The sequence below is a fragment of the Filicampus tigris genome, chromosome 10, assembly GCF_054856515.1.
Source record: "Filicampus tigris isolate MCC_2025a chromosome 10, RoL_Ftig_1.0, whole genome shotgun sequence".
Lineage (NCBI taxonomy): Eukaryota > Metazoa > Chordata > Actinopteri > Syngnathiformes > Syngnathidae > Filicampus > Filicampus tigris.
This window is the reverse complement of record NC_141226.1, coordinates 14,381,087-14,407,056: the sequence shown is the minus strand read 5'-3', so window position 1 is coordinate 14,407,056 and position 25,970 is coordinate 14,381,087. Positions and strand designations below refer to the sequence as shown.

Genomic DNA, 25,970 nt, shown 5'->3' with positions numbered 1-25,970 from the left:
ATCCCTAAAGTGCAACGTGTGATTTGGTGGCTGACCCGATGTGCAACCAGAAAGACAGGTTGGATTCAAGTTACAAGCTTCAAACTACAAGTGTCAGCTTTAGTTCGCTTTGATATGACTTTATAACTCAACAAATTTATGTACCGGTACATATTTTGTGACCTGAGTATTGCTGTGTGCACTATAAATCATGAGTGCTTTGACTTGCCAAACCACATAGTAATATAAAACATTGAATCATCACCTTGTCTTTGATGTATCCTTTTAGAAATTATTATTTTTATGAGTTCTACAATCTGCATGAATGGGTCAATATGTTTTTGAATATTGTGGCTATATGAAAGTCTAGTAAACGTACTTGAAATAAGTAGATTTGAGTAGATGTCCAGTCAATTTCTTGGAAATGTTTGCATGTGGAATATAAGAAATAACACCATGTGCTTCCTAAATGGCAGAATATTTTAAATAGGAAGTCCCCCCCAAAAGTTATTTGCAATAATGTGTTATATGTTCCTTCACTAGTCTAAACATGGCATTCTGAATAATATTGCGTTAGTGGAATATGAGTTAAGCAGCAAAATTCAGCCATTTTTTGCCATCTCGGGTGGCGGCCCTTAGGGGTTAGTTAACGACCAATCATGGCTCAGCTTCAGAAAGCAGGAGAGCCGTGATTGGTCGTTACCTGAGCCCCGAGCAACTGTGATGTCATTAATTAGCATAACACAATCCAAAACACTCACTATCCATTCCCTTCGAGTCACTTTAGAAACTGACAGCTCGAGACCCAAACATATCCAGCCAGTGACTATCCTCATTTTATTGTTGGCCAACGAAAAACCTTACATGAAACAACCAACGGCGATCTACTGAGCTATATTGTCACTAGTTATCCACTTAACTCCGGGAAATCTTGTTTGGTCAACTTTGATCAACTTTGGTCAAATTTGAGAGCAGCAAAGACTGGACAGCGCCGTCATCTTCCCTGCATCTATAATATAATCCTGCAATCCACATTTTAATAAATGTACCTGCAATCTGTTTTTTTCTGTAACTGTAGCGGAATACAGTTACATTTTTTTATTCTGAATACATAATGCCGGTACATGTACTACATTATTCCCCAAGCCTGTTCACGCATGATGTGCACTTGATGTTGCCGCCACGCACGACAGTGCCATACACATCATTGTGCAGAGGGTGCAGTGGCCCTGCTCATACCTTGAAGTACTTAACTGACATTTGTATCCCAAAGACTAATCCTTTGGTAATCCAATTGTCCCATCCAGTCTCATGCCAATTGTTACTAAATTCTATCATAATTTATTTCAGTAAATTATTAGAATCTTAATATTGTCAAAATAGTTACTTGCACTCAAGGGAAAACTATCAATGTGTGGGTATGATTTCAGATTTTTTTTCAGTAGTTGGTTCACACAAAGTCACTCCAGTTTTTTGTTAAACTTCGTCTTCCATATCAACTGTATCGTCCTCCAGGAAGAGCAAAGGCAGGTCATTACGAAGCATCGTATACTGGGCAATGTTGGGCAAGCCGGACATCACGCAGCAACTGAGAGCGCTTCGAGAGATCCCCATGTCATTGGCCGCAGACCACATGCCAGCTTTCAGATCATAGTACTCCACCAGGTTGGTGGTGGAGACACCGTTGTAGCCACCGGCCACAAAGAGACAATCCTCCACCACTTCAATGCCAAAGTTGCTCCTGGGGCACTGCATGGGTGGCAACATGATCCAGGTGTCTGTCTCAGGGTCATAGGCCTCGGCACTAGCCAGGCGGTCATCGCCATCATAGCCTCCAACCTTTCGGAATAAAGGTAGGATTAAAACTCGAGTTCCTAGTGAATCAAATTCCTATATTTGATAGCATCCTTTGCGGGTGTCAGGCTTCCACTTACTGCGTACACAAGGCTGCCATGCCCAATGACTCCAATGCCACTGCGGCGGCAGCTCATGGGGGCCGTGGCCATCCACTGGTTGGTCTCTGGGCTGTAATATTCTGCCGTTTGCAGGGACTCATTTCCATTAAAACCACCGCAAATGTAAACCTGAAACCAAATGGGGATGATTATTAGTGAATTGAAGTCAAGATCAATAACTGACAGTCACAACTTTTCTGCCACAATCTTCTGTCACTCAAATTCTGAGCAACTGAGCATCACTCATCTGATATGTGGTTTGAATTTGGTATCAATCGAACTACATTTCTGAATAGTTTCCCGGTGATGAAACGCTAGAGACAACCCTAAAATGGCTACTTTGAAGTAAAATGGCAGTTCAGGCATGACTCTTGCCTTTTTGTCCACCTACACATGATTGTTGGTCATATTCCTAATTGAAATTGGCTTAGGCGGCTGAATTTTCTAACAATTCCTGGAGGCATTGCCATTAGTCACCAAATCTCAATGCAATGATTCAACCATAAGACATGACCAAAACTAGAATTCTTCATAGACTAGTAACAACCATGGATATATCTGCAAGAGTTTGTTATTGATAGACCCTTGAAAAATACCCTAAAATGGCTGTGTAGAACCAAAGCAGCAGAATTCCTCTCTTCTGGATAGGGTTGGGTTACCTACCTTGTCATTGAGGGCGGTACAGCTGGCATCGCTCCTCTGTTCTTGCATACTGGCGATAAGAGTCCACTGATTGGTCTCAGGCGTGTAATACTCCGCCGTCTTTAGTCTTACACGTCCATCGTGGCCCCCTATTGCGTAGATGCATCCATTTAGCACCGTGACACTCACATAGCAGCGGCGGAAGTGCATGGGTGCCACTTCCTGCCAGGTACGAGTGTTCAGGTCAAAGCGGCTGACAGTGTTGTAGTGTTCTGTGCCGTCAAAGCCGCCCAAACAATAGATGGCATTGTTGAGAAAGGCGGCGCCGCAATATGCCCGCGGTTGGTCCATATCATCCAGAAGGCTGACCCAACTGTTCGCATGGATGTCATACGCCTCGATGCACTGCGTTGGGTTCACTCCACTCCATCCGCCTATCGCCAGAAGGATGGCGGACGGCAGGCGAGGACGGGCGACCAGGTTGCAGAATCCAGACACGGAGTTGGCTTTCATGTGACGGATCACTCGAGTGGCAAAACCTACCATGTCCAGACACTTGCTGTTGGTCTGTACCATCTGATTGGTCAGCACGTTGACCGAGATGAACTCTTCACTTGTCAGAGCCAGACGGACCTGCACAGAGGACAGAGGACAAGGATACTATTAAATGAAGTGCTCAGTTCAAAACCAGTCATACGGATGACTATTTATTTAAATACTAATTAAGGTCGTGCTATTAATATGCTGTTTTACGTATTTATATATACCGTTGTAGTGATGTGAGAGTTTGGGTTTCAAACGAGGGTTAGGATTTCAAGCCAGGGTTTGATTTGAAAGTTCTAATTTTGTTTTCAAGTTATGGTTTTAAAAGATGCCCAAGGTTATGAGCCATGGTTAGTTGTTGTTTTTTAATCTTGAGTTGCAAACCTTGATTATGGTTGTAAATCATGGTTTGGATTTCAAATTAAGGTTTCAAGTCTTGGTTAGTATTTTAAACCATGTTAAGTTGCAATTAGAGTTTCAAGTCCTAGAGTTCAAGGGTTACGGTTTTTGAGATTTTAATTTCAGGATTTTAACAAGTTCTTTTTCTTCTTTCGACTAGATTGTGATTTGTTGTTCAATTGGTTTCAAGTTCGGGTTTCAAACCTGCTCTTATGTTTAGAGTTAGGTTTTGAAAATAGGATTGTAAAACAACGCATGGGGTTTAAGAGTGGGGTGTCAATACAGGGTTAGAGTTCCAATTTGATACTCAAATCCTGAACCTGAAGCAAAGAGCTTCTACCAAGTAACAATTCTTGTAGAATTTTTGTTGCAAGAAGGTCGACACAGGTTCCCTCTGATACAAATGAATGAGCTTGTTCCACTCACCCGAGCCAGCAGCACGGCCAGGTTCCTGCCTCGCTCACGGGGTGCATGTGCAATCCAGTGCAGGACCGCCTGGAATACCGTGTTCTCTTTCTTCACGATCAGGTCGTCGCGGTCCAGGATGTCGCACAGGTCCTGCACGGAGAGCCGGCGGAGCTCATGCGAGTTAGCCACGTCCTCAAAGTGGTAGAGAATGTACTGGTAGGCCTCGAGCTGCAACTGGGGAACGTAATAGTTCCTGGTGAACTGCCAGATGCCCACGCAATTCTCCGGCCTGAGCTGCTCTGTTAGAAACGTGCAGCAGGTTTGAACAATGGCAATCATATTGAACTCATCGGCCGCGATCAACAACTCCTTCACATTGTCCTCTGTCACCGACACGGTGCCGGTGTATGCAAAATCGACAATGAGCCGCATTAAGCGGGCCGTCAGACCACGTATGACATACACCCTCTGGTCTGGGTTGGACCAGCGTAGAAAGAGGGCTCTGAACAACCAGGAGACACACACACACACAAGATCAACTTGAAATGAAAAGGTCCATAATCTTTATCCGAAGATGTTTCCCACCAACTCACCCAAAGTAGGGGCTGCAGTTGCACAGGATGATCTTATGGATGTGGAACTCGGTGTTGTCCACTGCGATGATGGCATCGCTGAGGCCTTTGGTGAGATGCTGCAGTTGGCCACACGCCAATGGACCATCTGAACTCATCTTGAAGGTGTTGCCGTGTCTTCATAGTGCGGCTGGGCGTCGGCCCCGGGGTCCGAGCGGCAGGGGATCATGGAAGGGACATGGGGGCTTGGGTGATTGGAGAGGTGGGGCGGTGGGGGTGATGGGCGATAGCATCATGGTGGGATTCTGTGTCAAAACCATGGCAGCGACCTCATCCGCATCATCAAAGTCCCAATGCTTTAAAATGAAGAAACGCATCACATCATACTTTTGACCACATTTCAACTCAATATTAATTGGGGGTGTAGATGTCCCTTATTCATATCACATGATAAGATTAAATTTATTTTTTCACATTCTTCTCTTGACTCTAGTGAGCAGGTTTGGGCGTTTTCTGAAGGGGGATAAGAGTTTCAAGCCTGGGGTACAGTTTCATTGTAGGGTTAGGAATTCAAATTAGGGTTTCAAGCCGCTGTTATAGTTTAGAGTGTGGGTTTTGAGCAATAGTTTCAAAATAGGGTTTTAGGCAAGGATTAGACATTTCAAACAAGGGTGGGGGTCCAAACAAAGATTAGGGTTTCAAGACAGTTTGGGTTTCCAGTACGTTTCAGGGTTTAAAGTTTGTGTATCAAGCCAATGTTAGTGTTTCAATATAAGATTTCAGGCAAGGATAAGACATTTCAAACAAGGGTTAGGGCTCAAATTACAGTTTGGGTTTCAAATATTTTGTAAGACTTTAAGTGTCAACATAATTTAAACGGGTTAGGGATTCAGAGTAGGGTTTCAAGCTTGGGTTAGTTTTCAAGACAAGTTTCAAATTAGGGTTTCATATCTAGGTTGGAGTTTTGAACAAGGGTAGTGCTTTTCAAATTAGGGTTTCATATCTAGGTTGGAGTTTTGAACAAGGGTAGTGCTTTTCAAATTAGGGTTTCAGATCCAGGCTAGGGTTTAAAATGAGTTCCAAGCCAGGGTTATGGTTACCAAATTAAGATTTCAAGACAGGTTGTGGTTTCAAACAAGGGTTTGGGTTCCGATCTGAGATTCATGTAATAATCAAGGGTGTTTCAAAGCTGCGTTTCAAATTATGGATTCGACCCAAGTTTGGGGTTTCAAACAATGATTGGCGTTTCAAGCCAATGAAAGCCAAAGATGGACTGAAGTGATTTCATAACAAAAATATTTATTGACCTGTGGATGGCAAACTGCATCAAACGCTACTGACTCACACAGAAAAGATGAATAACAGAAATCAAAATCATTAAAAGCAATCAATGTCACCTTTGTCACTTTTTCACCACTTTCATTCTTAGCCGTTGAAGCATTTTTCATTTTATTTCGGGGTCAATTGTCTGTTTGTATCAAGGTTTTTCCAGCATCAATTTTCATTTTCAGTTTTTTTTCAGTTTCTAGACATCATCCTCTGTGTCCATGTCATCCTCCAGAAATAGCAGCGGTAGATCATTCCGGAGCATGGCATAGTGCGCCATGTTGTAGAATCCTGACATCACGCAGCAAGTCAATGCACTTCGCGATATCAGCATGTCACAAGCTGGAGACCACAGACCTGTGGTGAGGTCGTAGTACTCTACTAGCTTGGTGGTGGAGACCCCGTTGAACCCCCCGGCCACAAAGAGGCGGTCTTCGATGACTTCAATGCCAAAGTTGCTCCGGGGGCAGTCCATGGGGGCCAGGATGATCCAGTTGTTGGTCTGTGGGTTGTAAGCCTCTGCGCTGGTCAAACGGGTTTGACCGTCATAGCCACCAACCTTGGGGAGGAAAATGGCATAAATAACAGACAAGACTTTGTACAATGTAAACATATATGGCATCTGTACCGCTACAGGCAGGGTTATGATTTCAACTTAGGGTTTTAAATAAGCATTACAAGCCTGGGTTAGGACTTTAAACAAGGGCTGTGATTTCATGTGAGTGGATTATGATTTTAAGGTTACGTTTTTGCCGCATTTTTCTTTTTTATTATGCGAGTTCGCTAGCCTCGCAAAAAAGTCTTTCTCCCTCCCCCAAGCAAAGTTTCAAATTAGATTTTGATTAATGTTGAAGTTTAGGAAAACATGCTCCACAAACTTTAGACATTGGGGAAAAAAATATAATTATCACTGTGTTCCATCCTTTTTCTTCCATTCATCCCCAGTCTGTGTGAAGCTAAGAGAGATGCCAAAAATTCCTTGTCTTTGGCCACCTCCCGTAGTCCTTAGACACTGAGACACTTGTTATGGGGCCAGAGTCCTTCCAGTGTGTCCTAAATCTGTCCCCAAGGTCCATCTACCGAGTAGTCATGCTCCAGATCCTACGGCTATGGTTACAAAGGTGCAATGTCCAGTATCCAGCCTTGGACGACTCATGAACAAGACCCAGAGATACATAAACTGATCCACCCAAGGCGCGGCTTTGTGCAGTCAACTAAATTTACCCCAAGAGCAATGGCCTTGTAATTGGATCTTCACTTTTGCTGAAGGTCATAGCCTGGTGAAGCCAACTGCAAAAACTGATACTCTGCAAAAGTTGAATCAAGGCAGCTGGGCTCGTTTCATACTTCCCTTTGTCTGAAAACCTCCCCTCGTTATGCCAGGTTTATGCCAAAATTTTTCTTAACTATGAGTCCCTCCATTTCAAGGTCTCACTACCAGTTGGACATGCTTGGGATTCAAAACAGATGTCCAAGCCAAAGTATCCAAGCAAATATTAAAAACAAAAATAAAAAATGCTTTACTTAATTGTTATTCAGTCACTGCGTTATGCTTCACTTACTGCATAAACGTGGTCAGCGAATCCAATGACGCCGATGCCACTGCGACGGCTGCTCATCGGCGTCATCATGGTCCACTCGTTGGTGTCAGGACTGTAGTATTCTGCCGTTTGCAAGGGCTCGTTTCCATTGAATCCACCGCAAATGTAAATCTGGAAGCAAACTGATGGTTGAATGCAAGTAGGCCTGCATGACAGAAACTTCAATGCCACCTACCTTGTCATTGAGGGTGGTGCAGCTGGCGTCGCTCCTCAGTTCGTGCATGTTGGCAATAAGAGTCCACTGGTTGGTCTCAGGCGTGTAGTACTCAGCCGTCTTTAGTCTCACGCGTCCATCGTAGCCTCCCAATGCGTAGATGCACCCGTTTAGCACCGTAACGCTCACGTAGCATCGACGGGAGTGCATAGGCGCAACTTCCTGCCAGGTACGTGCGTTCAGGTCAAAGCGGCTGACGGTGTTGTAGTGTTCTGCGCCGTCAAAACCACCGAGGCAGTAGACTGCGTCGTTGAGAAAGGCGGCACCGCAGTATGCCCGTGGTTGCTCCATGTCCTCGATAAAACTGACCCAGCAGTTGGCATGCACGTCGTATGCCTCGATGCACTGCGTCGGGTTGGCACCACTCCAGCCGCCGATCGCCAGAAGGATGGCGGAAGGCAGACGGGGACGGGCCACCAGGTTGCAGTATGCGGACACGGAGTTTGCCACCATGTGATGGATCACTCGGGTGGCGAAGTCGACCATGTCCAAGCACTTGTTGTTACTCTGCACCAGCTGATTGGACAACACGTTGATGGTGATGTACTCCTCACTGGTCAAAGCCAGGCGGACCTATACAGTGGACAGACTGATATTTAAGATATTAAGAGACCCATTTTGTCCTGTAGGTTTCACACCTCATTCAACACTGCTTGGCCATGGTTGTACTCACTCGATCAGTGGTCCCCAACCACCAGTCCATGGACCAGTACAGGACATTTGGTACCTGGCCACCCAGACCGAGAACCCCAAAAAAGCAGAGCATGCCCTACACGTCAGCCCCTACAACCCCCCACCCCGTTGATTACCTTCCGAGACAATATTAGTAGGGCTGGGTGTTTATATGATTGACAATCATGATATTATGTGACCAGCTCCAAGCTGTGATCATATTTACTCAATCAGACACGGCGGAAATGTATGTGACTGCAGCCAATCAGAATCCAGCTTTTCCTTCTATCTTTGGTTTGCAAGGAGTGTAAACAGAACACATCAATGAATGAAAGAAGCAGTAAACAGAAAATATGTTTTAACTATATATTCACTGGCGTTTGCACATAGCACTTAACGTGCAGCTAGACACGCAGCTGATGGGCAGCCATGACTTGCTGTCATCTTCCAAAGATGAAGCTATTTTGACAAGAGTTCATTACTATTGCTTGTGTGTGGGTATCTCCAGAGTGACATGGATTAAGTGAAGGTATGCCGTCCAAAACAAGGCAATACGATAAACGTGTTGAATGATTTGAACAAGTAGCACCCAAGTGATGAAGTGAAAATGTGAGGGAAGTTTGCAGTTGTACGGCCTGCCCACATTAACATTTTCGGTTTAGCCACTACTAAATACTTATACGACTATAATATAATTGAAATCGTTGGTTCTTTTCTCAGACAGGTTTTTAGGTTGGCATTTACCTGACATGTTTCGGCAGCAGAAAATGACAACCTAAAAACCTGTCTGATAAAAGAACCAAGGATTTCAACAACCCTCATCTGACGACCTGCAAGGTACCAGAGACTTAAATAGGGAGACTCCATATCTAAAATTTATAACTGAAAGATGCCTTTTACATTTACAGTGAGACATCTTCAACAACGAAAAATTCAGTTCCCTCGATTCAACTTTAAAGCACTTTGTCATGACCTGCATGACTGAGAATCTACAAAGACAATTGATCCAGAAATATTCCCTCCCTCAATATCTCCCTCAACAACTTCCCGGGTTGACTTACTTTAGCTAGGAGCACGGCCAGATTCCTGCCTCGTTCCCTCGGCGCGTGTGCAATCCAGTGCAGGATGGCCTCGTAAACTGTGTTCTCCTTCTTCACAATCAGGTCGTCCCTGTCCAGAATGTCGCAAAATTCCTGCATAGTAAATTGCGGCAATTCCTCAGAGGCTGCGACGTCCTCAAAGTGGTAAAGAATGTACTGGTAGGCGCTTATCTGCAGCTCTGGCGTGTGGCAGTTTTTGGTGAACTGCCAGATGCCGATGCAGTTCTCCGGACAAAGCTGCTCTGCCAGGAACACGCAGCAGGATTGGACAATGGCTGTCATGTTGAATTTATCGGCAGCAATCAACAAGTCCTTGACGTTGTCCTCTGTCACCAACACGAAGTTGGTGTACGCGAACTCAATGAAGAGCTTCATTATGTGAGGTGTAACACCTTGTATGATGTAGACCCTCTGATCTGGGGTGGACCATCGAAGAAAGAGGGCCCTGAACACCAGAATAGAGACACAGGTAGTCAATCAACATTTAACGGCCAAGTGAACAGTACTATCTAATTTTCTTTTATTCAAACACATGGTGGGAAGATACAAAGAATTTACCGGTGCTCTACTTTTACTCTCCACATTTGAAAACAGATCTGTACTTTCTGTTCCTTTGTCGAAAATGGGCTTGTTACTTTTTTCAAACTCCATGGTTGACGACACGACATTAAGATGGTCAAGTCATTCTCAGTAGAAATCTTTGATTGCTTGAGGAGATCAATCCTCCAAAAGTGACCCCACATCAGTTTTTACTATTTTTCACCTATGGGTGTATTCACATTTGTTGCCATCAGCTTAGACACTAATGGCTGTGTGTTGTGTTATTTTGACGATAAAGTAAATGTACACTGTTATACAAGCTGTAACCTGACTACATTGTAGCAACTTCTACATCAGTGTTGTTGCTTGAAAATATATTTTGAAAATGTGGAAGCATAATCACTTTTGTGAGAGACTGTATACGACAACAGCAACATGGAGGAACGTGCACCAAGTAGAAGTACAGATATTTTCTATTTTAAAAGATAAAAGTACTGATTAAATTCCTAACTAAAAGTACAAAAGTAAAAATGAACTATTTCATAAATAGAATTGACAGTAACAAAAACAAATAAACCATCAACATAAATGATTCTTTACTACTGCAGTTATACCATTTACAGAAAAAAATCATTTTTGCTTGTGGACTCAAGTAAATTAGTTCAATCAGTACTACTTACACTAGTCATTTCTGTACTTGTATGTCAGTACAGAGCACTTTTGCCATTTCTGAATGCAAGTAATTAAAAGTAGATTTACTTACCCAAAATATGGGCTGCAGTTGCATAGGATGATCTTATGAATATGAAACTCATCATTGTGCACCTTGAGGACCGCATCGCTAAGTCCTCCGGTCAGTCGCAGTTCATTGTACACAGAGCCAGATTTGTATGGAATTTTACCATCATAACTCATCTTGAATTTGTTGCCATTTCTTAACACTTTTGGCATCTGCAGAGTCTCAGCAGAATTAACATAAAGCAGTGGGGGACCTGAGGAGGGGGCAGCCAGGTAAGAGGGGCGGGGATGGGGGAGTTTGGCATTACATCATGGTGGCATTCTGTGTCAAAAGCCATAGTCGCCATCAGCAGCGACATCATTCGCATAAACAAAGCATCGCTACTTTAATCTCAAGAGATACATCATCTTTCCTCCATTTTAATTAGAAAATCGAAAACACATTGAATTTGTTTCACATTTAATGACCACTGGTAGTCTAACCATATTTGAATATGCCACGACACAATACAGAAAAATTTGCTTGCGGAACAGCTTCTCATCTTTTATGATCAGGCCAGAGTCCAGCCCCTGTTGCGTCAGATGTCGCAGATGTTGAACCTGGAAGTCCCTCCCAAAGGTTTATTCCAAAGATGTTTGACGGATATCAGGTGGACGAGGGACTGTCTTTGTCCGTATGGACTTACCCCGTAATTATCTTCTTTCACAAGGCAAACTCCAAATCCAGGCCTGTCCACCAGACTCCCAGACAACAGCATTCGTAGTTTGGATTCCAAACCCTTTGTTCGGAATAACTCCTACCCTTCTAACACAAGAGAAACCACAGAGACTCATTCAGGCTTTTCCTGTAGCTCCATCACCAAATAATGGAGGTCATGGATTCTTTATACAGTATTTGTTTATATAAAGGCCATACAGATCTATAAACATGATTATTTGTGTATTGTTGCTGGAGTCCGGGATGGTATAGTTGCTCCAAATATTGCCGTCTGCCTCTGTGCCCTGTGATTGACTTGTGACCATACCAGCAATGGTGGGCCTTGTATTTGGCTTTGTCTTCAGTAGGGGTTTACCCAACGTAATCCAACTTTTAATACCACTAACATACCATTGTAGAAACCCTCAATACTTGAATAATAAATACAATAAATAGAATAGAATAAAATGTATTGCAACAGCTAATCTGGAACAGTCCAGAATCAATGATTATGTAATACATAGGTGTCAAAATTTTCCCTCCTCCAACAAACCTGATTCAAACGATCAGGATTGTTATCAGGCTCCTGCAGAGCTTTCTGATGATCTGATAATCTAAGTCTGATGTGTGGTAGGGTAACATCTAAAGCTTGCATGACTCTGGCCCTCAAGGACTGGAGTTTGACACCTGTGATCCAATTGCATGACAAAAACAAACATTTAAATAAAATACATTGTACTTACCAGAGCTGCTGATTATTAAATGTATTCATGTGTGCAGATCACTGGAGATATGTTTTACTTGTCAAACTGTTTTGCTCCTACCAATTTATCTGGATGGAAAAATGCTGACGTTATATGAATATGAAATCTGATTGGTTAAAAATGCAGCCCCATTGCTAATATAGTTTAAGTTACATCAGATAGAACTTCTGATGCCCTGGACAGTTAAGATTGATGTGAGCATTTAGGGGCTAAAATCTGATTGGACAAAAAAAAATCTAACATCTACTGTGCATGCACTGAAAGCAGTGCAGCCAAGAAAAGTACTTCAAAATGAAGTGAATAGACGGTTGGGAATAAATTAACATTTCATTATTAACATTTCATGAAACAGTAGAATATCTTTTTCACACCCATGTTAGCAGGGATAGAGTCAAAGTCTTATCAAGTCAAAGTTCAGTTTCATCACATAACCCGATACCATGGTAGGTTTTTCTTCTCCCGTGGTTCTCAAATTATGACAAATGCATGCAAATCAACAGCAGCCTTTCATAGGAGACATGATGATTGTAGAGCTATAAAGAAATTCTGCTGATTATTATAGAGTTATGTAGAAATTCTGCGGGGGATAATCCCCAATCAACCCGGATCCCTCACATTGTTCGTTATCTGATACAACTTAAAAACCAGTATGCAGGAAAAAGATATTTAAAAAAGAGTGACTCATATGAAAATATAATAGAAATTGCAGATATTTTCATTTTCTTTGTTTGCGTTTTTCAGTGAGGTTGGCACCTCTCCAGGATCAGGGGGTTATCCTACATTTCCAAATCATCCTCCAAGAGGAGTGCAGGTAAATTGTTCCGCTGCATCGCAAATTTTGTCACGTTGTGAATTCCAGACATAACGCAGCAAGTCAAGGCATTTCGGGAGATCCTCATTGCACTGGCTGGAGACCACAGACCGGTGGTGAGGTCATAGTACTCCACATGGTTGGTGGTGGAGACACCGCTGTAACCACCAGCTACAAAGAGGCGATCCTCCACCACTCCGATGCCAAAGTTGCTTCGGGGGCACTGCATGGATGGCAACATGATCCAGTTGTTGGTTTGTGGGTTGTAGGCCTCGGCGCTAGCCAGGCGGTCGTCACCATCGTATCCGCCAACCTCCACATGGGAAAAGCATGAATTTTGGATGGTTTTAAAATAGAAGGGAGAAGCTAAGGTTTGTAAAGCTACTTACTGCATAAACGTGGTCAGCATAGCCAATGACTCCGATGCCGCTACGACGGCTGTTCATGGGGGCCATCACGGTCCATTCGTTGGTCTCTGGGCTGTAATATTCTGCTGTTCGCAGGAACTCATTTCCATTAAAGCCTCCACAAATATACACCTGGAACCAAAGGGAAGATCACGGTTGAATTAAACCACAGGTTTATCAAACGTTCTGACTCCAGGAATCTTTACAGGGAAGGATTTTTTTTTTTCAATTTTTCCAAGGGCCTCTTCATACATACAACAACAGATAACATATCCTCTGGTCATTGAAAAACTCTATTCACTGTTTTTGTGCTCAGGCTAGGTCTCTAACATAAAATATTGCTTTGCCACCACCTTGTGGCACCAGGGTTCCAAGGAAATTAGTGGGGTTCACTTTAGTGTATTTTAGGTTTGAAATTTCACCTGAAATATTCCAATTTAAAAAAATATATATGAATATTAAAACATATGTTTGAATAAGACAGGACAATTTATCAAAAATCATTTTGTGGAGCCAGAAGGTCTGGCTCACAGCTCCCTGGAGACACCAGTGTGAGAACCACAAACAAATCAAACCAAAACTAGAATTCTTCATAGACTAGTAACAACCATGGATATATCTGCAAGTTTGTTATTGAGAGACCCTGGAAAAATACCCTAAAGTGGCTGTTTAGAACCAAAGCAGCAGAATTCCTGTCTCTTCTGGATAGGGTTGGGTTACCTACCTTGCCATTGAGGGCTGTGCAGCTGGCATTGCTCCTGTGTTCGTGCATGCTCGCAATAAGAGTCCACTGGTTGGTCTCAGGCGTATAGCACTCTGCCGTCTTGAGCCGCAATCGTCCATCGTAACCTCCTACCGCGTAGATGCAGCCCTTTAGTACTGTCACACTCACATAGCATCGACGAAAGTGCATGGGAGCCACTTCCTGCCAGGTGCGCGTTTTCAGGTCAAAGCGGCAGACAGTGTTGTAGTGTTCTGCCCCGTCAAATCCTCCGACGCAGTAAACGGAGTCGTTGAGAAAGACGGCACTGCAGTATGCCCGGGGCTGATACATGTGGTCCATCAGGTAGTCCCAACAGTCAGCTTGCACGTCATACGCCTCGATAAGGTGCGTCGGATTGGCGTCACTCCAGCCACCGATTGCCAAAAGGATGGCAGACGGCAGGCGAGGGCGGGCCACCAGGTTGCAGTAGCCAGACACGGAGTTGGTTTTCATGTGTTGCATTACTCGAGTGGCAAATGTGACCATCTCCCGGCATTTTGTGCTGTTCTGCACATGTTGATTGGTTAGCACGTTGATGTTGATGAACTCCTGACTGGTCAGAGCTAGACGGACCTATAGGGCGGCAGGAAGAGAAAGAAACATGGATTACCAGAAATGGGAAATTCAGATCCAGAAAGTAAAAACCCTGCCACAGTTTGTCTTGAGCCACAGGGGCTTCTAATCAACTGAGCTCGTTTACCTGCTGTTTGAGTAGAAGCACCTGTGGCTAAAACCAAACTGTGGCAGGGATTCTACTTTCTGGACCTGGATTTCCCATCTATGCCGATTCCCATCTGAATGTTTAGGTGATTGCAAGGGTGTGTGAAGTAAAGCCATTTACAGCCTGCTGTCCATTTCGAGGGACGGGCGTATACTAAAATAATATATAGTACAGTAAAACTCCCTCTTATCAAGGGTTCCGGGTTCGCGGTTCCGGTATTTTACCGATATTTTAAGTGTTATTTGTTTGGGGTTTTCTTTCGACGTTTGCGTTTTTGCAGCATTGTTTTGAGTTTCAACCCATATATCATCGCTGTTCTGTGAAAAACACTTATCTCCATTTTTTTTTCATTTTCTTATTTTTACATGAAATGTGTTTCGGCGTTAAAGACATCGCATTAATGTGGATTAAAAAAGTTTCCAAAATTGGAGACAAGTGTTTTTCACAGGACAGCGACGATATACTGATTCAGCCAATAAGAGCATCGCTATCGTTTTGTCAGCCACAGATTGGCGATTTTGTTCTGTCAGTAGACTCACAGTTGATCACCTTGCAGACCACTTCCACAGTTTCCCTTGCTGTATGAAATGTAATGTTAGCAGAGTGGCATCCTGACATCGGTCATGCACTGCAGTTCCAAAAAAGCATTGATGGAGCCACCCAGGTAACCACATTCGTAGCGGCAACAAAAAAAAGTCACCGATGTAGAATGGCTGAGACCATGCTAATGCGCAGTTACACTATATGCTCATGAAGGTGGAACAACTTCGACAGTCAATATCAAAGCATGACAATTTTTTTTCTTTACATAGAAGCTACATTGATTTCGACGTTGAAACGGGAATGTACTGGATTACGGCAGCTTCACCATCATCGTCATTGTGAGTACACGTTGCGTTGTTTGTACAATATTTTTCTTGATCTTGCTCTCTCAGTTTTAAAAGTGTTTAAATTTCTTTTTTTTTTTAAAAAGGTATTTCAGTGCCCGGCGGCACGTGGTTGACTGGTTAGCACGTCCGCCTCACAGTTCAGAGGTCGTGGGTTCGATCGCGGCTCCGGCCTCCCTGTGTGGAGTTTGCATGTTCTCCGAGTGCCTGGGTGGGTTTTCTCCGGGTACTCCGGTTTCCTCCCACATTCCAAAAACATGCATGGTAAGTTGATTGGACTCTCTAAATTGCCCCTAGGTGTGATTGTGAGTGCAGATGTTTGTTTGTCTCTGTGTGCCCTGCAATTGACTGGCAACCAATTCAGGGTGTCCCCCGCCTACTGCCCGAAGACAGCTGGGATAGGCTCCAGCGCGCCCCGCAACCCTTGTGAGGATAAGAGGTATCGATCATGGATGGATAGATGGATTTCAGTGCCCGGAATGTTATAATACAGTGGGCTCCAAGTCCAAGCAGTGTGAGCCCCTATCCAGCCTGTAATATATGTTTCAGTGTTCCAACACACCGGAATCAAATGATTAGCTCATCAGTAAGCTTTGCACAAGTCTGATGATGATCATGACATATGAAACAGGCTGGATAGGGGCTCACAAGGACCAGACTTGGAGACCCCTCTATAATAACATGCCCAAGGTGTATTTCTATATCTCGGGTATCACTTCTTGTAGGGTTGTTCTAGAACGTAACCTCTGCAATGGAGTCAGATTTACTGTATTTGCTTTTACACAGGGTGGCAAGACAGGATAAGTAGTTTGTTTTTATCTCACACATTACACTGTAAGTGTTGGTGTCAAAACCTTTCATTGAGTCCGACAGCCAACTAGTGGTGCACTGAATTACCCTACGGATGAAGACAAGTGTACTATGATATGCATCTTGAACTGGATATTAAGGATATGAAATACATTTTCAAATGGTTAACCATTTAACCCTGACTAATATTTCTAATAGTGACAATAATTCTACTTCTACGACAACTAATAATAATAATACATAGATTTTATAGAGCATTTCACTAGATTTGCTGAAATAAAAAGGAACTATTTACAACAACAACACTAACAAAAAATCCCCCGCAAAAACACCCTGGTCACTAAAAATAATTCAATTACAGCAGAAAATACTTTGCTCCATGTCAAGGTCATCTTAGAACAGATTGCTCTTGTTTTGGTTCTGGATGTGGGGATGTGATTTTGCCACTGCTCAGTTCAGGGGCAGGTTAATTCGAAAGGGAAATAGCAACCTGATTCTCAATGTAAAACGTATTACAGACTCTGATGACCGATAAAATATTTTTTGTTCAGTCTCTCTGTGCAGTTCGGTATTAAATGGATGGGTACTGTTGTGCTACAGCACTTATTTTGTATAACAGTTCTAGACCTGAAGTGGATGTTGACTTACTTTGGCCAGGAGCACCGGCATGTTTTTGCCTCGCTCCCCAGGAGCTTGTGCGATCCAGTGAAGGATGGCCTCGTAAACAGCATTCTCCTTCACGATCAGGTCATCTCTGTCCAGGAGGTCAGAGAAGTCCTGCATGGAGAGTTGCCGCAACTCGTATGAGCTCACGACAGCCTCAAAGTGGTACAGGATATATTGGTAGGCATTGAGCTGCAGTTCTGGGGTATGGCAGTTCTTACTGAGCTGCCAGATGTTGATGCAGTTCTCTGGGCAGAGCTGCTCTGTTAGAAATGTACAACAGGTCTGAATGATGCCTGTTACATTGAACTTATCAGCTGCTATCAACAAGTCCTTGACATTTTCCTCTGACACAGACATAGAGCCAGTGTATGCAAAGTCAATGAGAAGTTGCATTAAGGGTGGCGTCAGACCCTGTATGACATAGAACTTCTGGTCTGGGGTTGACCAATGCTGGAAAAGTTTTCTAAATGCCAGAAACAGAGGTTATATTCAACATGTTTACAATTTTGGGGACTCACAGTACTGTGTTCTCTGACTGTAAATCAACTCACAAAAAGTACGGGCTGCTGTTGCAAAGGATTATCTTGTGGATGTGAAACTCAGCTTTGTCAACTAAGATGACTGCATCGATGAGTTTTCTTCTCAGACGCAGTTCATTGTACACTGAGCCAGACTTGTGTGAAAATGCACCATTGCTACTCATCTTGAATGCGTTGCCATTTCTTATAACAGCTTTGGCTTCTGCTCAATCCCAACAGGAGTCTAACAGGAACTCGGTATTAACATCATGCTGGCATTTTGAGTCAAAAAGCCACCATCGACATCACCAGTGACATCATCCGCATCATAAAAGAGGCAGTACTTTAATTGTAAAGAAAACAATGGTGGGTCCGGACACAACAGATCAGATTTCTACCGATGGTGACGCGAAGATTCAAAAGTAGTGAAACATTCCTGACGGATATGTTCATTTCGAATATTATCAATCAGGTTAACGGAATTCTGGTGGCTCCCTCTTAAACAAAATCTAAAGTAGACCTATTAAACTTAAACGGAGTAAAACAAGTGGGAGCTTTTGAAAAGGGTCTTTTTGAACACTCAGGGACTTCGAAGATGTCTTCTGATGTTGAAACTGCAGACACACACCAGTTGACAAGGGTTGACTGCATGATTATGTGTTGCCAAAACTGTCAGGGTGACACCAAAAGGGGAAGCTGGGCACTGGTTGCCAAGTTTAGCGCAACAACAGTAGACCTGCTGACTTGGATTGTGCATGTTTGGTTTGTGATAGTGTAGTGTATTTTCATTGAGGAGCGGGTCTGTCTCAATGTCCTTCTGGAGAGGCCGCCGAGCAAGACTGGATTGGTGATGGAAATGAACTTCTCTGACACAGCCATTTTGGTTAGATAAAGATTTTATTCTGGTCACATTCTGATGTCAAAGAAGTCTCCTAAAATACCACGTGCGCTCCCCCCCTCTTGTGTGTCTTCTTATAGGGAGCGACATGAATATTCAAACGTACTTTTTACATATGCATTGCCTACACCTAAAGACCGAGATACGCCAATCCGACGTCGGTAAGCGTCGGGGTGTCGTATTGCGCCGTCTGATTGATGTTGCGAACACCGTTGTAACATCGGGCCCGTCAGGAAGCGTCTGGTGGGCGTTTCAGCATGTTGAATTGGCGTTGTGACATTTGGTCACTCTGATTAGCTGTTAGCTAGCGAATCAGTGCACAGGGCCAGAACAGGAAGTGACAGATGCGAATAAACAGGCCTTTGGTGCCTTAATCTTCCTACAAGTACAAGAGCGAGGGTTGACAATTTAAGTATTTCACGATATGTTTTTATATTTTATTCCCACCAGTAGCTTTCCGGTTGGCTTTTTCTAACCATGAGGAATAGTGACTCCCGCCGCCGATGGTATGGAGGGGTATGAAATCTCTTGCATGCACAGAAGGTACTTTAATGGTCAGCGTCGCTGTCTGTGGTTGCGGTGTGTAGAGCAGAAGTGTAATAAGCAAAGCTAGCTGGCTGGTGACTAAAAAAAAAAAAACATGATTAATCAATGTGTCAAGGTTGTTTTTGTCTTCTAGTTTCTCTGTTGTACATTTTTCAGTTTCTTTCAATTTTCATCTGAATGGACCTTGGTCTGGTTTATTCGTCAATATTCAGCATTTCATCTTCCAGGTTTAGCAAAGGTAGATCGTTCCGAAGCATAGCATATTGGGCTATGTTGCGAAGTCCAGACATCACACAGCAAGTCAAGCCGCTTCGAGAGACCCCCATGTCACTGGCCGGAGACCATAGACCGGTGGTGAGGTCGTAGAACTCCACCAGCTTGGTTGGGGAGACACCGTTGTAACCCCCGGCGACGATGAGGCGATCCTCAACAACTTCTATGCCGAAATTGCTCCTGGGGGATTCCATGGGGGGCAGCACGATCCAGTTGTTGGTAAGGGGGTTGTAGGCCTCTGCACTGGCTAGACGGATGTCACCATCATAACCTCCAACCTTCAAAAGCACAAGAGAAGGCATTTTCTTAACAAAGCCACCAATCGGGTGTTTTGTAGAGTTGCAGTATAGTGAACCCCAGCCATTTGCGCACCTCATTGCTTTTTGTGTATCACTATGATGCGCCTCAAGTTGGTCCTAGCTAGTCATAATTGTTGTCAAGGAAGTCCCTAAGCCTCTTGACTGGGGGACCGACATCTTATTATGTTGGGGAGGAGCTACATTTTGACTTGGTTGTTGGTGCACTTGCAGTACATTTTTTAAAAGAATCATCTGTAGGCCACTTGAAGTGTATTGTAAAATGAATTTGAAATAATATTAAAGTGCTGTGGAGTCCTAGTCTGTCTTTACCCTCAAATTCGCTAATCCCAAATTCCCTATTCATGCTTTTTTCTATGGAGCCTATCATCAGATATTTGCTGAAAATTTTACCTAATCAAGGAATTGCTACGTATTTTAGGGCTCATTCTATAATGCCCTAAGATGCCACAAGATGGTGCAAAAGCCATGCGTAATTAGAATGTACTAATCGGTGTCAAATAAGCATGTTTAAGTGAAACATTTGGAAGTGTTCAAAGATCATTGCATATCTGGAAGTAGCTAGGTTTCAGAACTAGCAACGTTTTTATGGCATGCGTATGTTTCGTTTTTTGAAAATCAAATCGTCTGTAAACCATTTCATTTTAAGGGTAATGGAAGATGAGTTTGAGATTATTTTAAAATGTTTTGGGATCATAACTGATGGCATATTTCCCCTTAAACTATTAATATAGGCAATTCAGAGTATTTTAAAGGGTGTGTCAATTACTTGTGTCTTTGTCTCCAGTCCTCGAGGGCCACTATCCAGCAGAGATGGATACTTTACACTTTTGTTCCGGTCTGTCCTCCGTCAGCGACCTGAGTACCCTTCTGTCCTCCTCCCTACATCCTTATTCATAAAAATAATCGTCTTCCAACCCCGTACGTCCTCATTCTTTTAAAGCGCTTCCGTCCTTATATTCTGTCGGTCGCCCCCCCTCCCCCATCCTTGCTTTTGAAAAGACTTATCTTCCTCTGTCCGTCCGTCCCATTTTGTGGAAGGTTCCAACCCTGGGACGGAATGTCCATCTCTGCTATCCGGCATGTTTCCAATGTCTCCCAATGTCCTCCTCCCAACACCCCTGATTGAAGTGATCAGACTTGTTTTCAGGCTTCTCAGAGCTTGTTGATGACCTGCTCATTTGAATCAGGTGTGTTGAGGTGTGAGACATCTAAAACATGCTGGCTTGGGGCCCTCGGGGACCGGAGTTGGACATACTTGTTTTACTGTACCTTGCTATGCTACTTACTGCGTAAACATGGTCAGCAAATCCAATGACTCCGGTGCCGCTGCGACGGCTGCTCATGTTGGGCATCACTGTCCACTCATCCGTCTCTGGGCTGTAATATTCTGCTGTTTGCAAGAACTCATTTCCATTAAAACCACCACAAATGTACACCTGGAACCACATGAAGGCGACTAGCCGATTAAATCAAGGTCAGCAAAATACAAATGCACATTCTTGAGCTCAGCTACCTTGTCATTGAGGGTGGTGCAGCTAGCATCGCTCCTCAGTTCGTGCATGCTGGCGATAAGAGTCCACTGATTGGTCTCGGGTGTGTAGTACTCAGCTGACTTTAGTCTCACACGTCCATCGTGGCCTCCGATTGCATAGATGCACCCATTAAGCACTGTGACACTCACATAGCATCGGCGGAAGTGCATGGGTGCCACTTCCCGCCACGTGCGCGTGTTCAGGTCAAAGCGGCTGACGGTGTTGTAGTGTTCCGCTCCGTCGAAGCCTCCCAGACAGTAGATGGAGTCATTGAGAAAGACGGCACCACAGTACGAACGGGGTTGATCCATGTCATCTACCAAGTAGCCCCAACAGTTGGTGTGCACGTCATATGCCTCGATGCGGTGTGCGGAGTTCCGGCCGTTGCGACCGCCGATGGCCATCAGGATGGTGGAGGGCAGGCGAGGACGTGCGACTTGGTTGCAGAAGCCAGACATGGAGTTGGCAGTCATGTGACGTATAATTTTGATAGCGAAAGCCACCATCTCCAGGCATTCGTTGCTGTTCTGCACCAGCTGATTGGTCAGCACATTGATGGTGATGAACTCCTGACTGGTCAGAGCCAGGCGGACCTATAGGTTGGAAGAAGACACTAGTACGTGTCATTCATTTGAGAATCAGGGACCCAGTTCACCAAACTATGCTGTTTTTGTTAGTGCTTTTAAAATTGCTGAATGCGAGATGCAGGCTTGATTCATGTTGAGTTTGAGACCACATAATCCGAGACCAAGACACTGAGGGATTGAAACCGAAATGAGACCAAGATTTTCAGGGGTTGAGACTAAACCCGTAGCTGATTGAAACAAAGTGAAGGTCAAGGTGTTGATGTTCTCTCGCAAAGTCAAGACCAGAACTCTGATGTTTTACAGTTGAACAAAACTAAGATAATAGCTGGTTGGGACAAAATGAAGACTAAGATACTGAGGAGTTGAGAATGCATACTAAAATCAAAGTCGGTAGAAACAAAGTCAATACCACGATTTTGCACTGAGTTGAGGCTAAACTGGGACTAAGACCAAAGCAGGTTGAGAGTCAGTCAAGATCAAGACTCGAAGGGGTTGAGTTTGAGATGAGACTAAGGTCAAATGCAAGTTGAGACCAAAATCAGGTTAAGGGTCATTGAAATCTACAAAATATTCTACTTGATGACATATTTTGGGGTGGTTATGATTGATTTTCAATTCCATCCATAAATGTGTAAAGTTCAAAGGTAAAGCCTTGGTGTACCCTGTATCTTAGTGTTGACTAGGTCTTGACTGGTCCACTATGTCGGAGTCCATGACAAAAACAAATTAAAATGTCACTGAGATGAGACTTTGACACTTTGAGACCAACCTTATGACCAAGACCAACCCTCATGTACTTACAATTGTATTAAATACCCCAGGTTCTTGTTCATTACTGGCATCACGCCATGACAAAAAAAAATATTCTGCATATTGCAACCACACCACACACCCAACATGGTGTAAAAGGGGTTGACTTACTTTTGCAAGGAGCAGAGCCACATTTTCTCCTCGTTCTCGAGGGGCATGTGCAATCCAGTGGAGTATGGCCTCGTAAACCCTGTTTTCCTTTTTCACAATCAGATCATCCCGGTCCAGGATGTCACAGAAGTCGTGAATGGGGAGTTGCCATAACTCATCTGATGTCACAACTTCCTCAAAGTGGTATAGGATGTACTGGTGGGCATTGTCCTCTAGCACCGGAGTGTGGCAATTCTTTGAGAACTGCCAGATGCCAATGCAGTTCTCTGGGCAGAGCCGCTCTATTAGAAATGTGCAACAGGATCGAACGATGCCAATGACGTTGAATTTATCGGCCGCTATCAGCAAATCCTGTACGTTGTCCTCTGTCACAGACACGAAGCTGTTGTATGCGAAGTCGATGAATAGCTGCATTAAGGGAGCTGTCAGACCATGTATGGTGTAGACCCTCTGGTCTGGGGAGGACCAACGTAGAAAGAGGGCTCTGAAAGGAGATATGATTTTTTTTTAAATTTCTTCTAGGGTAGATTGCAGAGGTGGGAGGTAGTCACATATGGTCTAGTGATAAGCAAGTCTCGAGTTACTGAGGCAAAAATTAAGCAAATCAAGTCGAATCCCTACTAAATTTAAAACAAGTTTTGTCATTGCTCGTCTAAAGCAAGTCAATTCAAGTCATACAATCTTCCACAGTTACAGATTACTGTTCACTATTCAGCCACTAGATTAGGCTATGTTAAAATTGGCTGTACTGACACATTCAGAATTGTGTAAATTTTCTAGTCTAGTACTTTATCGTCTGTGAAGTTGACATAGCTTTTACCTGTGTGGGTGGATTTTAAAGTGACAATCAAGTTAGATGTCATTGTTGTTATGTCTTCTCATCTATGAGTTGCAAACTTTGCTTGTGTAATTCTCTCTTTTTTAATTTAATGTATCAAAAACATACTTCTTAAGAACAAGTGAAATGATCTTTGGATCTCCCTCCATGATACTCGCTTCATGAGGTACCACCTGAACCCGGTGTCATAGCATACTGATGGGTTGACAGATTCGCGTGCGCTACACAAAAAGGCAGGTTTTCAAACAGGCAAGGCTTATCAAGTTGAGTCAAGTTTTAGCCAAGCAATCAGTAATATTGACTTCAGTCTGACCTGAGTCAAATCATGTGATGCAAGTCCCCTTCCATTGGTAAATAGTAACATATGACATTAGAGCACGGGTCTTCAATCCTGTTCCTTAAGGGCCGGTGTCCTGCTTGTTTTCCAGATCTCCTTGCTGCAGCACACCTGATTCAAATGATCAGATAATCAGCAAGGTCTGCAGAAGCTGATCCTGATCCTTTGAACCAGGTGTGTTGCAGCAGGGAGAGATGGAAAAGAGGAAGGACACTGGCCCTCAAGGAACAGGATTGAAGACCCCTGCATTAGAGCAACTCACCCAAAGTACGAGCTGCAGTTGCACAGGATGATCTTATGGATGTGAAATTCGACTTTATCGACCGCAATGACGGCGTCGCTCAGTTCTCTCGTTATGCGTAGTTGGTTGTACACGGAGCCAGGCTTGTATGACAACTGTCCATCGTAACTCATCTTGAATTTGTTGCCATGTCTTCAATGTTTTCGACTCAGTGGGAGTCGTGTAGTGAAGCGTAGAATGTTGTAGGCGGGGGGAGTCTTCTGCAATTACATCATCGTGGCATTCTGTGTCAAAAGCCAGGTTGGCGATCTGTGGTGACATCATCCACATCATCAAGGCCTCGGTGCTTTACATTTAAAGCAAACATCACTGGGTTCAACTATAAAACCCCCAATGATATTACAGGGTGACCCAAACAACACGGGCCTCGAAAGATTTGGAATTGGAAAAGTGGAAATTTTAAATGGATTTCTGAAGAAGGTGGCACGGTGATCGATTGGTTAGCACGTCTGCCTCACATTGCAGAGGTTGTGGGTTCGAATCCGGCCTCGGCATTCCTGTGTGGAGTTTGCATGTTCTCCCCGTGCCTGCGTGGGTTTTCTGCGGGTACTCCGGTTTCCTCCCACATTCCAAAAATGTGCTTGGTGGGTTAATTGGACACTCTAAATTGCCCCTAGGTGTGATTGTGAATGGTTTTTTTTGTCTCTGCACTGTAATTTGCTGGAAACCAGTTTGGGGTGTCCCCCGCCTACTGTACAAAGACAGCTGGGATAGGCTCCAGCACGCCCGCGACCCTTGTGAGGATAAGCGGATTGGATAATGGATGGTTGGATGGATGGATGGATGGATGGATGGATGGATGGATTTCTGAAGAAAAGGCCAATGAGTATAATGTTTTAAGGTGATGATCTAAACTCAATAAACTAGTTATATGTCAAGTTGCACTTTATTCAGTGAAAAAAAAAAAATAGAGTTGATGTCTAGTGATAGTTGGATCCCGTTTTACTTGGGTCACCCTGTACAATAAGACAATAACCATATCCTATATTTAGTCTCCCCCCAAAGACAAAGGTGAGTTGTGAACATTAGAATTTGGGTTGCCAGATTTGCCCCCTTAACTAAACATAGGGAAAGAAAGGTTCTATTGACCTGGAGTGGAAATGAGACATTTTCAAGCCAACTAATGGTGGAACTCCAAAACTCTAACCCCCATATATACATTCCCAATACCATACATACCTGATTCTGTATCAGTCTAACTCAGAAGATACTCATCCCACCAAAAAGTGAACTAAGAATATCAGAATTTAGGTTGTCACACATTCACTGCCAACATTGCCATTTGCATATTTGGTATATATAGCCAACAATGGCAGTGAATAAGTAACCTAAACATGTGATCAAGGAAAGTCTCTGGACCTGGAGTGGAAAAGTTTGAGCCACCACTATTGCGGAAATTGTGTGGCGCTTAAATGGTGCTCTGTACGAGACCCCCCAATGGTGCCCCTAGCCCCACCACAATGTATTCCTCCTTCCTCCTCCAACCAGTCACTCCCACTATATGATAAAAATTAGTTTTGGTTACATTTTATTTTAAATACAAATTAGAACAAAGATGTTTTGCCTCTCATCTGAGAAGGCCTCATTCATCAATTTATGGAATGAGGTTTGGGTAGTACTGCACCAGCCTGAGTTGATGTGGAAAACCCAACTGTTTATGCTCCAAGTTGGAGGCTCGCACCAC

General features: G+C 43.7%; 4 protein-coding genes across 5 annotated transcripts; all 4 read right to left on the bottom strand.

The window, feature by feature from the left end:
* Positions 1-1,294: 1,294 nt before the first annotated feature.
* Positions 1,295-4,733, bottom strand: LOC147140951 (kelch-like protein 10). The gene is made up of 5 exons (XM_086043139.1): positions 4,520-4,733; positions 3,945-4,428; positions 2,598-3,209; positions 1,914-2,063; positions 1,295-1,818 (listed from the first exon to the last, which is right to left on the bottom strand). Exons 1-5 carry the CDS (start codon positions 4,654-4,656, stop codon positions 1,456-1,458), a joined length of 1,746 nt encoding a protein of 581 aa, XP_085899265.1. The 5' UTR covers positions 4,657-4,733; the 3' UTR covers positions 1,295-1,455.
* Positions 4,734-5,814: 1,081 nt separating this feature from the next.
* Positions 5,815-10,939, bottom strand: LOC147140950 (kelch-like protein 10). Of its 2 annotated transcripts, XM_086043121.1 has the most exons (6): positions 10,715-10,939; positions 9,373-9,856; positions 7,601-8,212; positions 7,387-7,536; positions 6,182-6,383; positions 5,815-6,115 (listed from the first exon to the last, which is right to left on the bottom strand). In XM_086043121.1, the coding sequence occupies exons 1-6, from the start codon at positions 10,900-10,902 to the stop codon at positions 6,024-6,026; spliced, it is 1,728 nt and encodes a 575-aa protein (XP_085899247.1). In that variant the 5' UTR covers positions 10,903-10,939; the 3' UTR covers positions 5,815-6,023. The 2 variants fall into 2 exon arrangements, with proteins under 2 accessions (XP_085899247.1, XP_085899248.1); XM_086043122.1 differs by having other exon boundaries at positions 5,815-6,383; positions 10,715-10,891.
* Positions 10,940-12,494: 1,555 nt separating this feature from the next.
* LOC147140949 (kelch-like protein 10) lies at positions 12,495-17,918 on the bottom strand. The gene is made up of 5 exons (XM_086043259.1): positions 17,767-17,918; positions 17,198-17,678; positions 14,093-14,704; positions 13,351-13,500; positions 12,495-13,274 (listed from the first exon to the last, which is right to left on the bottom strand). The coding sequence occupies exons 1-5, from the start codon at positions 17,916-17,918 to the stop codon at positions 12,927-12,929; spliced, it is 1,743 nt and encodes a 580-aa protein (XP_085899385.1). The 3' UTR covers positions 12,495-12,926.
* A 1,272-nt stretch (positions 17,919-19,190) lies between these two features.
* LOC147140948 (kelch-like protein 10) lies at positions 19,191-24,400 on the bottom strand. The gene is made up of 5 exons (XM_086043284.1): positions 24,248-24,400; positions 22,811-23,294; positions 21,284-21,895; positions 21,057-21,206; positions 19,191-19,728 (listed from the first exon to the last, which is right to left on the bottom strand). The coding sequence occupies exons 1-5, from the start codon at positions 24,397-24,399 to the stop codon at positions 19,372-19,374; spliced, it is 1,755 nt and encodes a 584-aa protein (XP_085899410.1). The 5' UTR covers position 24,400; the 3' UTR covers positions 19,191-19,371.
* Between the last annotated feature and the right edge of the window lie 1,570 nt (positions 24,401-25,970).